Consider the following 12,079-nt stretch of genomic DNA (forward strand, 5'->3'; position numbering starts at 1 on the left):
TTAGACGGTGCCAAATATGAAGACAGCAACAGCCTTTATAGCAATATTTCTTTAAATAAATGCAATAGGGAATGTGGAGAAAAACTAATAGATCACAGCTACTGAGGGGGCTACACTTAAAACCAGTTAAGTTACCTTTGATACATAAAACATTTTCCTTTAGACAGCGTAAGGGGACTTTTTCGTAAGTCTTTAACCTCTTGTGGACGTGTTCGTTCTCCCATGTTGGTCTGTGTGTGTATACGTGCCTGTGCACCATCACACACACAAGCACACACTGAGAAATCCATGAACACACCACAAAACAGCGCTATTCAAGTCAATGCCTTACACAAGTGTCTCACGAGCTCTTTGCTTTGTTTTAAATGTTTTTTATTTTTAACGTGTTCCCTAAAAAAAAAAAAAAAAAAAAAAAAAAAAAAAAAAAAAAAGAGTCCGTCTTAGGTACAGAGAATTCGTCCATGACAGCATCCATCCCTCTCTTACACCGAGGGCAAGAGAGCGTTTCCATAAATAGAAAAAAATGATGGGCATGGAACCATTATCTATATACAATGTAGACAATCGTCCAGGTTTTGGTTTAAACATGTGCCCGTTCTTGGACACGTCTCATCTTCCTTTTCTGCTCCTGTTTTGTTTTACACAGTTTGGTCCAAAAGGCCAGCCTCCACCTCGAGGCAGCTTGAAAACCCCAATAGATAGGTAAATATATATATATATTAAAAAAACCACAACAACAACAACGACCAAAAAAAAAAAGCCAACCAAACAAAAAAGACCAAAAAGACTCAAACCAAAAACTGTATTTATAGCGCAGCTGCATTGGGTGTAGCCCCATCGAGCGGATGGGGATGGCCCTGTGTCTGTGCTTTGGACTGCTGGCTCAGTGTGGACTGGTTTGAGGAACGCATCTTTGTGTTAGGCAGTTTATGGTCTTTCTTCCACTTCATGCGCCTGTTCTGGAACCAGATTTTGACCTGGCGCTCGGAGAGGCAGAGGGTGTGCGCGATCTCGATGCGTCGCCTTCTGGTCAGGTAGCGGTTGAAGTGAAACTCCTTCTCCAGCTCCAGGACCTGCTGTCTGGTGTAAGCAGTGCGAGACCTCTTGGGCTCCCCTCCGTTGTAATTGGGATTGACTGAAACGTGCACACACAGGCACACACATACACACGCGGAGAGAAAAGAAGGAGAGGGGAAGGGATAGAACATAATCATTATATAATAACTTGACACCGGGTTCACATAAGATACATAAACGGCAAGAAAAATTGTTTCCCAGCCTATCGACAGTGGGGACAATCGAGGAGCAATAAAAAATGGTGATGGGCATTTGGGTTAGAAGAAAAGCTTCAAAGACACATGGCCCAGAGCCACTGCAGGGCAATTAAATTTATGGGGGCTATAATTACTGCCCTAACAGTTTGGCGTCTCGTAAATCTTTTGATAAAGGACCCCGGATACAAAAGGTTTCTCACTTTTTCTTTTCTTTTTTTTTTTCTTTCTTTTTTTTTTCTTTTTTTTTTCCTTTTTTTTTCTTTACTATTAGAAAACGCGGAGGGAAAGGAGGGAAGAAAAAAAAGCCACACACGCAACGACCCATCCCGGTCCCGGGAGCACCCTCCCCCCTTCCCTCCTCTGCAGGCGCATCCCCACCTCCCCCTGGCAAGGGCAACTCACCCGTGCTCACATGGATCTTCTTCATCCAGGGGTAGACCACCGGCTCTTTCCCCTTCAACCCGGGCAGGCTCTTGTCGGGCAGCAGCGAACAGGCGGGCCCGGTGCCGGCCCCGGCGGCGGGGGCTGCTTCGCAGCGGCGCTGCAGGGCATGGCCTGGGAGCAGGGGCTGGGGCGGGCCGGGGTGGCCCTTGGCGGGCGGCGGCGGCGAGGCGCCCGGGGGTGGCTGCTCGGGGCCCGGGGCGGCGCTGCCGGCGCTGCTGTAGCTGTAGGGCGCCTGGGGGTAGGAGGGTGCCTGCGCGGGGTAGAGCGCCTCGGGAGGCGGCCCCGGCGGCCCCGGCGGCGCCGCGGGAGCCTGGTAGCCCGGTTCCCGGCGCGGCCGCGGGAAGTACTCGGGCAGCGCCGGGCCCGGGTGCGCGGCGTGCAGGTGCGGCGGCGGCGGCGGCGGCGGCGGCGGCGGGGCGTGCGGGTGCGAGTGGTGAGGGTGGTAGCTGGCGGAGCTGCCGGCGCTGCCGCTGTGCTGCGTGTATTCCTCGCAGGGAGGGAATTTGGGCTCGATGTAGTTGGAGTTTATCAAAAACGAACTCATGGTCATTAATTTGTGAAGTGCAAAAATACTAATTTTTCTCGCGTTGTCGTTTTTCTGGGCTCGGCGAGGCCCCTCCCCTTCCCCCCCCCCTTCCCTCCCTTCCCTCCCTCTCCCCCTCCCGCTGCTGTCAAGTGCTGCCGCTGCCAAAGTTTGGGCCTCCAGCCCTTCCCCCCCCCCTTCCCCGCTGCACTCCCCTCCCTTCCTCTCTTCCCACCCCTGGAGCGCCTACAACACACACAAACACACACCCGCGCACACACACACCCGCACCCCCCGCCGCCCCGCCACCACCTGACCGCCACCGCCAATTACCGCGCGGGGCCGCGGACCCCGGATCAGGAAATGGAAGAGGGACGAGCGGCCGCAGGGCAGCTCCGCGCCCGCGGACCCTTCGCGGGGACCGCGCCTCCCCCTCGGGCGGCGGCTGGCTGGCGAGGGAGCGCCCCGCATCCGCTCCTCACCAGCATCCCCGGCTCCTCCTGCCCGCCGACCCGGGCCGCGTCCAGCAGTCGCGGTGTCAAGCGAGATAAAACTAATCCGGCTTTGACAGTCTCCCACCCACCCCGCCCGCCCCAGCACTTTTTGTGTCTTCGTTCTCCCGTGGGAGAGTGTAGGAAGTAGGGCGAGGAAGCGGAGCGCAGCCCAGCTGCGTGATCCAGAGGGAGGCAGGCATTGCACAAGGCGTTGCACAATCCTTTTAAACAAGCCCATCTCCAAATGCCGGGGCTGCGCGCAGGCAGAGGGCGGCAGCGGCTGTCGGGCACAGGACACCGGCCGCCCTCCAGGGTCTGTCCCCAGCGCCCCGCCGCTGCGGACCGCGGGCGGCCGCGAGCTCCAGGGACAGCCTTTTGCCCCTTTGGAGCTGGACTAATTGGAGGAATAGACGCAAAAGTTAGAACGAAGGTCGCGGGCAGGCCGAAGAGAGTCCTCGAGGGGCTTGTGGGGTGTGAGGCATAAAGCGAGCCTGAAAATAACGGGGAACACAGCGGGAAGGGAGAGGGGAAGACGGACACGATGGTATCAAACACTTCCTACCGGCGATTACAGGGCTCACTGTGAGCATCCCTCTCCACGGAGCAGAGCTTTCTGAACTACGAATTTAAGTCCGTTGGTTTGGTGTGCCTCGTCTGGGGTTTATTTTTTAATTTTCACTTCCGTAAGAAATCGCTAGTGCCTTCGCAGCAGTAGCTCGCAAACCCTGGTGTAGGAGGGAGAGGGCACTCGGGCACTTCTACGTTGCTAAAACTGAGACTGTTAACGGTATTTGCAGCTCAGGGGGAAACAAGGCAGCCGCCCTGACCTTAGGTAATTGAAATTTGATGGTTAAACTAATTACGCTCTTATTCTAAGGGGAAAAAAACACTTATTGAACGTCAGCTAGTCTACCACATTTGGAGTAGGCGCGAACTTTTTCAGATTATTTTTTTCATCTGTACAGGAAAGAATATAAACAGATAGAAATATTTACCACACCCTTAGAGAATATAATTGCTGAGTGGCTAAGTCTCATTACTGGTATGGGAAAATACTTCTAATATATCAAGTGTAAATATGATACAGTTTAGATCTTGCGTTCCTAAAGATATTACACTAACAGTTACCCTGGTTTAAATTCAGATTATTGTCTTTTGCAGTTTAATAGATAATGGATACATGCAATAAAATTCTATTTGAATATATATTCTATCTAACAAGACACACAGCGTATCGATTTATATTTTATCCACAGACACGTAGGCACGCACATTGCATGCGGCTTGTAATATGTTAGAACATTTCCAGCACTTGGGTATACTGGGGTACTTATCTAAACAATCACTCATTTCCTCCTACTATCGAATGTCTAATTTGTAAAGAGAGTTAAAACACATTTACTCACTCATTTCCAACAGCACATCTATGGAACTCTTAACTGGCATAATAGATAAGTTTCTCTATTTACTCTGCATGGAAAGGAAATGCGGTTACACACACGCGGTTACACACAGAGACAGCCGCAACTGCTCAACAGCACACATTTGCTGGAAAAAGTGAGATTGTTTTATTTATATTCCAAACAACAAAACAACAGCAACCCATTTCCTAAAAGAAAAAAAAAAAAAAACTCCCATCTGCATGTGTTAAAGGTAAAAGATCGCCGAAGTCCACCACGACAGCTTTTTCCCGGTTTAAAGAGATACATGCACACATAGAGACGCATACATACAAATACCTGCCGCCTAGCACCAGATGAATTACACTGGGGTATCGTAAATATTATCCTCGGCATAAGTCCTGAGGCTCTACGGCCGGAGCACTACAGCAGGCTACCGTGTTCCCACGCCACAGTAAAACACAACGAGAAGTGTTGTCTCGGTTTGTAAGATCAGCGCTATATTGGGAGAGTTGACCGGGCTCTGTTTCATATAATTTACTGTGATTAGATCTCAAAGTTTCACCGTGCCCTTTTCTACAGTAGGGCTCTGGCGCTTGGTTACAGAGAGAAGGACTCAATTTTGTATAGAGTGTAAATCTGCAAGGTGACCTGAACTGCCCAGCTCAGGTCTGTTTTTTTCATGTGGTTCTCTTAGTCTGTGAAGATGTGCTGAGGCAGGATCTCCAAAAGGCCTGTTCCGTGTCTTTCTGGTTTTGTTATCATAAACAAGAACCCAGCCAAGACCACCAAGTGTTATCTTGCACACGGCCATTTCGACATTTTACTACAAGATTTATGGCTGTAATAAACAATCTCAAACCCTTTTCCCCCCCAGTACTTCCCTTTAACAAACTTGTACCATCACCCTAAATTCTCAAAGAAAGAAAAGGATAGGATAAAATAGGCCAGCTCCCTTATTTTTCCAGAAGGACTAAAGGCTCGATTTCACTGGAGAAGGAGACTTCAAATAATTAATAAAGAAGCGAGAGTTTCCTGACCGAGGCTGGCCGAGAATGGGATGAGGACAGCACTGGAATTAAGTTGAGAGAGAGTAAATTTTCATGCACCAAGAAGAAGCAACTCAATACATACCGAAAGAGGGGGGAAAAGGGGATCCCTCTTTTTCCTGTGAAACAGACAAGCATTCCTGTTACCCTCCACATACGCAGTTAAAACATAATTACCACGAAAGAGAAAATAATAATAATAATAATAATAATAATAATAATAATAATAATTCAAGTCAACCTCTTGCCGTGCCGGGCATCCTCCACCGAGAGCGGTAGGAGGAGGAAGAATCACACTAGCAGTCTGGTTTGACTTTGATTTGAACCATTTTGAATATATTTAGTCCCAGCTTTCCCCTCTTGAATGCGAGGCTGTCCCAAGTTTCAAAGTGACCGAAAAGTGACACCGTGTGCATTTTGTTTCTTATTAATCTTACACATTGACAGTCTTTGTTAAATAACAAGGCGTGCCCTTCACCAGGCGACATTTTCATATTTGTTAGACGCGGTGACCTGAAGTTCACCTCGGCCTTGGACTTAGTTTTTCTAAAAGGTCTATAACAGTGTCTTTTAGATAGCAGGGTGCTTTGCCCAGGTCACTTCTTCTAAGGGAAAAATAAGAAAAAAATCGAGGGAAAATGTAAACGTTATGGAATGTATCGACTGTATTCCTTTCTTTGTTCCTGGGAATGATACAGCCCCGAGGCTGCTCCTGCCTCCGCGGATGAGAGCGTCCTTCACGATGGGCGCTGCCGGCGGAACATGCCCATGTTGGCATTTTTGCCCCAAGTTCAGCATTTGATAAAAGCGGTACTGAGGCTCCTCTTAACAATGGGATGGTTGGCGGGGTTTGCTCACTCTGTCCTGGTGCGCTTAAATAAACACACGTAAGATGTGATTTGTGCTCGGATTTTAAATGAATGGCCTTTTGAGCAGACCTTCCACACCAGAGAGCAGCGTGCTGAATGCAGAGAGTAAAAGGACAGAAAGAGTTCGTCTCAAATTATTAACTGTTCTGTTCTAGCCCGTTGGATTTTTTTTTTTTAAAGGGAAACAATTTAAATAATAATTGAAAATAGTAAATATTTGTGTAAGTCGCGGTTTCAACTTCTTTGAAATTATTCTTATTGATATTTTTATTCTAAACCAGATTTAAAATACGAAATCCGGACCACTAATTGTTTTAGTGAGGAAGTAAATGGATTTCTGTCACCTACTCTTGAGTAAGCCGATTATAGTAACAGCTTTCATTCTGGGTATATCAAAGACGCATTGTTATTCTTGGAAACAATCCGCCTGCTATTCTCTAACAAAATAGATATTTGGCTACGGTTTTTAGCTTGTTATCAGGCTTCGGTCTTACACCAAATAAATAGTCTGGATGTGAAAGGTTATATACTATCTCCAGAGCGGGCAGGCTCCCTAAACGTGCAGTGCCAGGGCTCGCTACAAGTGAGCAGCAGCAACAACTTGTGAACAGCGTCTACACGCCGAGCAAACACTTGCATTACACACTTTCCAGGCTTCAGCAGGTACTTTAGGCACAATCTCCGATAATCACTTTGGCTAATCTGATATCTAACCTCTCGCATACTTGTTCCCAAGATACAGTGCTCGCCTGCCACGATCCAGCTGTGTCTCTGGCAAATAATTCACGCGTACCAGTTACACAGAGACCGGTGTAGGCTGCTGCCTTGGTGGTGGAAAGGCAGCAATGCGTGGTTGAGGGTGAGGTGCGCTTTTCCTTGGATTTCCTTGTCGCACTGTCCCCTCCTCCACACCTTTCAGGTCTGATTATGGCTATATTCAAATATCCTTTCCCTCTTCCACCGACCCCTCAGCCTTAAAATTTCAAGCTGAATCCCGTCTGCGATTATGTCCTCCAAAATGAAGTTGCTTGAGCAATATTGGTTAGTTCTCCCTGCAGACACGTCTAACCAAGAAACTAAAGCTTTTACTCAGAGGTGGCACTGTGAAAAAAAAAAAAAATCCCAGCAATGTGGGAATCTCTCCGCGCTAAGAAATTCCACTAAACTTTTTATTGGAAGGGTGAAGAGGGGTGGGTGGCGGGAGGAAAAACAACGCGTCCTACTCCCAATTTCGCTGGGAACTGCCGCCTCGGGTAATTCCAGAAGCTTGTGAGAACCCTCCAAATCACAGAGGCGCAGGGAGCCAGCTTGTCCGTAATATTTTCCATGGGTATCGCAACACGGCTCTACCGCTCCGCATTTTAAACGAGCTCCTTCGGACCAAACATATAGCCCGTATTATCTCCGGCATGTCCTGTTTAAGCACAGTTTAGCGGTCGCTACAGAAATGAGAGCAAAAACAAAGACGCGGCTAGGATCGATACACGCGTTAATAGCTTCGCTCCTATCTTATCTTCCTGCCATTTTGCAAAGTGAGAAGGCTTAACATTAAACCTCTTAGAGCAGGTTATTATATAATAAACAAGGGTGAGGCATTTTGCTACCTGACTTTTGGAGGAGGCAACATCAGTGGCTTCTGCGGGGGTAACACGCGTGTTTACCTGCCGCGGCTGAACTCGAGCTATTCAGACACAAATGTGGCTGATAATTCAAGATGAAATACAACGTGTATTACTCTTGAAAAGAGGAATTTTCTATCCTTTCCTTGGTAATTGAGGTCATTCAGCCAGTAGGGTTCACCTGGAGTCCATACTGTGATACACACGTAACTCAAAGCTATTTTATCTTTTGTGCTGATAGTCAAGATCTCGGCTATAACATTGACATCAAACTCTGTCTGGGCGAATGACTAAGAGTGGTGCAAAACGTAAACTTTTGACCCTCAACTTTTTGACCTGCAGTTGTAACGCCCTTAACCACAAAGATATACAAAAGCTATGCAGCTTCTTTTAGGAGTAAGAGACTCGCACTGTTTGTTTCAATACTTCTGCTTGTTTCCCCCAGCTTTCTAAGGGCGCTCTTTTTTGTTGTTGCTTTTTTTTTTTTCTTCTTGCTGCTGAGAAATCGGATACTTTTGCATTTTTAATTGTTTTTTTCTTTTCCTTAATCTCTCAGCTTTGTAAAATGCTGTTAGATCAGTTTGCACAGCCTTTCGGCAGCGTTGGAGGGAAGCCTGTTACTCAAAGGCGCTATATGGTTACAATTGCAGGTGAAATGCTGGGTAAGTTCTGGGCGTGAGGTTGGAAGGAATGGAGCGACGAGCGTTGGGGGAAAAGCTGCAGCTCTCTGCTGAAGGGTTTTAGTCATTTCTCCTTGATTTAAACATAAAGAAACAAGTCTAATTGTTTGCGAAGCCTTGTCTAGGCAAACGAGTTGACTGTGAACTTGGTCTAAAGCGAGCTCTGCTGGTGATTCCTAGGGTGTGCAGATTTATCTTTTCTGCATTTACTTAACCTGGCAGTGAACTGCACGGGCTGCCATTTATTATCCGGAGACAGACTTCACCTCAAGCAAGGACTGTTCCACAAAATTGCAATAATTACCCAATAACCTTCATAGCAAATATTATTATTGAAAAGACATTTTTTGGGGGGGAGGGGATATAGAAAAGATTCATTTTGCATGTTATAAGGCAAAATCCATGCAAATTTTACACGATCTCTGTGTCAGATTTGAAATTGTTTGTGCGCATAGCTACAGGAACATGTGACCGGGGTGGTCCATGAGTATTTGCCTTACAGAGAGACATTAGTGAAGATGCTTTAATTTGAAAGGGATAATATTTTCAAAGATGACCAGAAGATTGTGGGAACTGTGTTTTTTTGCTCTAGCTAGCAACCGTAGCCTCAAATCGGGGAGATTTTGAGGGCAGAAGGAGAAAGGACTAAGAAAGCCAACGACATCTCAACTTGGTCAGGATATTTACTTGTGTCTGCATTAAATGCATCGAATCTGTATTTATGGTGAGGGAAAACGCATTGCTCCCGTATTCAGCGTTAGAAATCGAAAACTCCTAATCCCCTCCGCCCATGATCAGTTCTATTCAATTTCCCATGGAGCAAATTGAAAACTCCTCTATTGTCACCTTTCTACAGATACACACATATTGAATGTAAGGAAATGGTAGAATAATAATTTCCCTGTTCTGAAATTAGGGCATTTGCATGATTTAGACAAGGCTGCAGAGCTGTAATTTACGGATGACTTTCCATTGGATTGTTACACTCCTGGTTTAGAGAAAGTTAAGTCTTGCAAAGTCACCAGTTCCACACATTAAGAGAGCTGCCTGATCTTTAACTGGTTTTCACTTAGACATGAAACACTGCATGCAAGTATTTCTTTCAAAGGATTAAGTAAACTGTATTTCAAAATGCAGAACGGAATTTGCCATTCGTAAAATAGAAAAAACTTGCACTTACTAATTCCACAAACTCATCAGAAAAATAACGTATGCTGATAAAACCTCTCTCCTGGTTCCCAGGGACAATTTCCCATGACATTTTCCCTCAGAAAACAATTCGGACCTGCGACTATTTTCGCAGAGTTCGGCAGTCTGGGCTCGTTTGAATTTCAAATTTCAAAGCGTATTAGGAAATCTTAATGCATTTCTGTGTTTGAATGGTTTCAACTGTGATGCTTAAGACAGGACAGGGCCAGAAACAGGGTGAAGTTGTCATTTCTAGCTAACTTTCTTTTGTTTTTAGTGTTTCTTGCAGTACAGGCGGGTTTATATGCTTCTGGACTTAGGGATATTTTTTCTTTCCCGTAGCTCTTGAACGACTGTACATTGTTTTGTGTGGGATATGGTCCAGAAGCCACATACAAAAATGTGGAAAATACACAGTAGCAAATATTTTCACTCTAGGCAATGAAAAAATACAATCCAGGATGATATCCAGGATCCTAAAATATTAGTCCAACGAGTGTCCGTGCGTGCTTGTATATTAGCCAGTTAATTCAAATAGCGCAGTGTTGTTAAATACTGAGTAATCATGAGCTGTTTGTGCTGTTTGTGTCTAGTACAATTCCTGTCTACGAGCAAAGGATTTTCCTTGGAAAAGGACCTATATATAAATGAAGACCAAACTTTTAAGGGTTTTTCATGCTGTGCCTCAAACTATAACATTTTATGGCATATAGTATAATATAATACACGCCTATCATATACAACTTTCTGATATTCCTATTGACGAAAATCTGTCAACTAGAGCACTATAAAATCTGCAGCTGTTTATAAGGAAATGATTTTCAAATGTGCATTTGGATATGCTCTTTTAAAGCCTTTCTCATTTTTTTTAAATATGAAATATATGCAGATGTGTTTGTTTAGTGCTGATAGGAAGGATGGACAGACACAAAGGCATCAGACTCTATTTATCTTCTGCAAGGGTTGACTTTAAATATTAAATATTCTTTAAGCTGAGCTCTTTGGGAAGAACCTACCTTGGATACTACCATTTCTTTAAAGACAAATAAATCAAAAATAAGAATCAGTCAGCAATATGCATACCTTGCAGAGGTACACAACAACCTCAGCCTCCTAAAACCCCGCGCCTTTCTCCCATTTTTGCTCACAGTAGCCAAACCAGCCTAAACCACAACATTCAAATGGCATAGCACTGGCAAAATAAAACAAAGCCCATCTCTGACATTAAACCATTCCATTCTTTTATAAACCCGGCTTCATGACTCGTAAAAGAAAACAATGCAATCTGCTGAATCAATGTTACTCCAAACCTGTGCAGAGAAAGAGATATCCACAGCTAGTTTGGAAAGATAGATAGATAGATAGATAGATAGATAGATAGATAGATAGATAATAGGCAATTCTCAGAATTCTACTGTAGCCCCTGACTAGTCTGTTTATACCCCCCGAGATCACTCGCCAAAGTAACAGCTCTGAGGATAAGGATCAGGCCTTAATGTTACCCAGAGAAAGATAGAGTTCCTTTCACCCTTTCATTCAAGTCCTGGAAATTCAAAGACTGAAGTTAAATCCGGCCATAAAGTTTATTGCTGAGTAATCACACTCTAGTGAGAACAGTCCACTTAAATAAAAAGAATGTTGAAGTAAACACGCAGCTGGGGCCTACCCCACAATGGCAGCCAGCAATATAAGGCAGAAAGGGAGAGAGCAGAGCTAGGGGGATATTTACAATCTTCAATAAACCAAGCCCGTATTTCATAATTTGCAGCACTCTAATGACCTGTAGTCTCTTGTATTAATGCTACAAGTTACAGTCAATTGGTTCGCTTAAAAAAAAAAAAAAAAGGAAGTCACAGGAACATATATATGTGTACACACGTACACACCCTTTGTGTCCATGAATACACCGATATTAGACACATATATGCATCTGCACGGCTTTACACAGAAGTACAAACTAATTTGTACATGCAGGCACACATGCATATAATTTAAATACATTTATATTTATGCAGTTACTTATAGAATCAGGAAACAGCTATAGCAACGTTATAAATGCACATCCCAAAAGACACTATGCTCTCGCAGATGTACATATACACATAGCTAAAGCTTTCTGCACAACCCAATGCAGAAAACATGTATCTAAGCACTTCAGTACAGTCTGTGCCATTTTAATACTGGCTCTGATGTGCAACATATTTCACCAATCCAAAGATTATTACCATATCATCACGCCTCCAACTCTATCATGCCTACATAAGATACTGCCCAGATAATATCAAGCGCAATCTATTTTGTTTCCCCCTTTTTTTAATCGCCTGCAGTAACTACTCTTTGCTAAACAAAACCTCTCCAAACTTGGAGAGTCTATTGGAGCAAAGGAAGTAATTATCTTCTGCGGTAGTCAAAGTGATTAAAGCTAGGCCCCAAAATCCATCTCTGCCAAAGTAGCTTATTGTGGTTTACTTTGATTTGATCGTTAAAATAGAGAACTAGCTGCTGCGAGTGAAGGGATAGGGGGGAGGTATTTGCAGCG

General features: G+C 44.9%; 1 protein-coding gene across 1 annotated transcript; it reads right to left on the minus strand.

Moving 5' to 3' along the window:
- Positions 1 to 788: 788 nt before the first annotated feature.
- On the minus strand, positions 789 to 2,310 carry HOXA4 (homeobox A4). Its single transcript, XM_053970112.1, has 2 exons — positions 1,677 to 2,310; positions 789 to 1,135 (listed from the first exon to the last, which is right to left on the minus strand). The coding sequence occupies exons 1-2, from the start codon at positions 2,266 to 2,268 to the stop codon at positions 807 to 809; spliced, it is 921 nt and encodes a 306-aa protein (XP_053826087.1). The 5' UTR covers positions 2,269 to 2,310; the 3' UTR covers positions 789 to 806.
- Between the last annotated feature and the right edge of the window lie 9,769 nt (positions 2,311 to 12,079).

This window comes from Vidua macroura, chromosome 1, assembly GCF_024509145.1.
Source record: "Vidua macroura isolate BioBank_ID:100142 chromosome 1, ASM2450914v1, whole genome shotgun sequence".
In the NCBI taxonomy this organism is placed as follows: Eukaryota; Metazoa; Chordata; class Aves; order Passeriformes; family Viduidae; genus Vidua; species Vidua macroura.

Excerpts from the sequence above, each read along its gene's own strand:
- HOXA4 (XM_053970112.1), bottom strand. The coding sequence starts at position 2,268 with ATGACCATGAGTTCGTTTTTGATAAACTCCAACTACATCGAGCCCAAA. Across the intron at positions 1,136-1,676 it reads GAAGATCCATGTGAGCACGG|TCAATCCCAATTACAACGGA; the intron begins GTGAGTTGCCCT and ends TGCACGTTTCAG.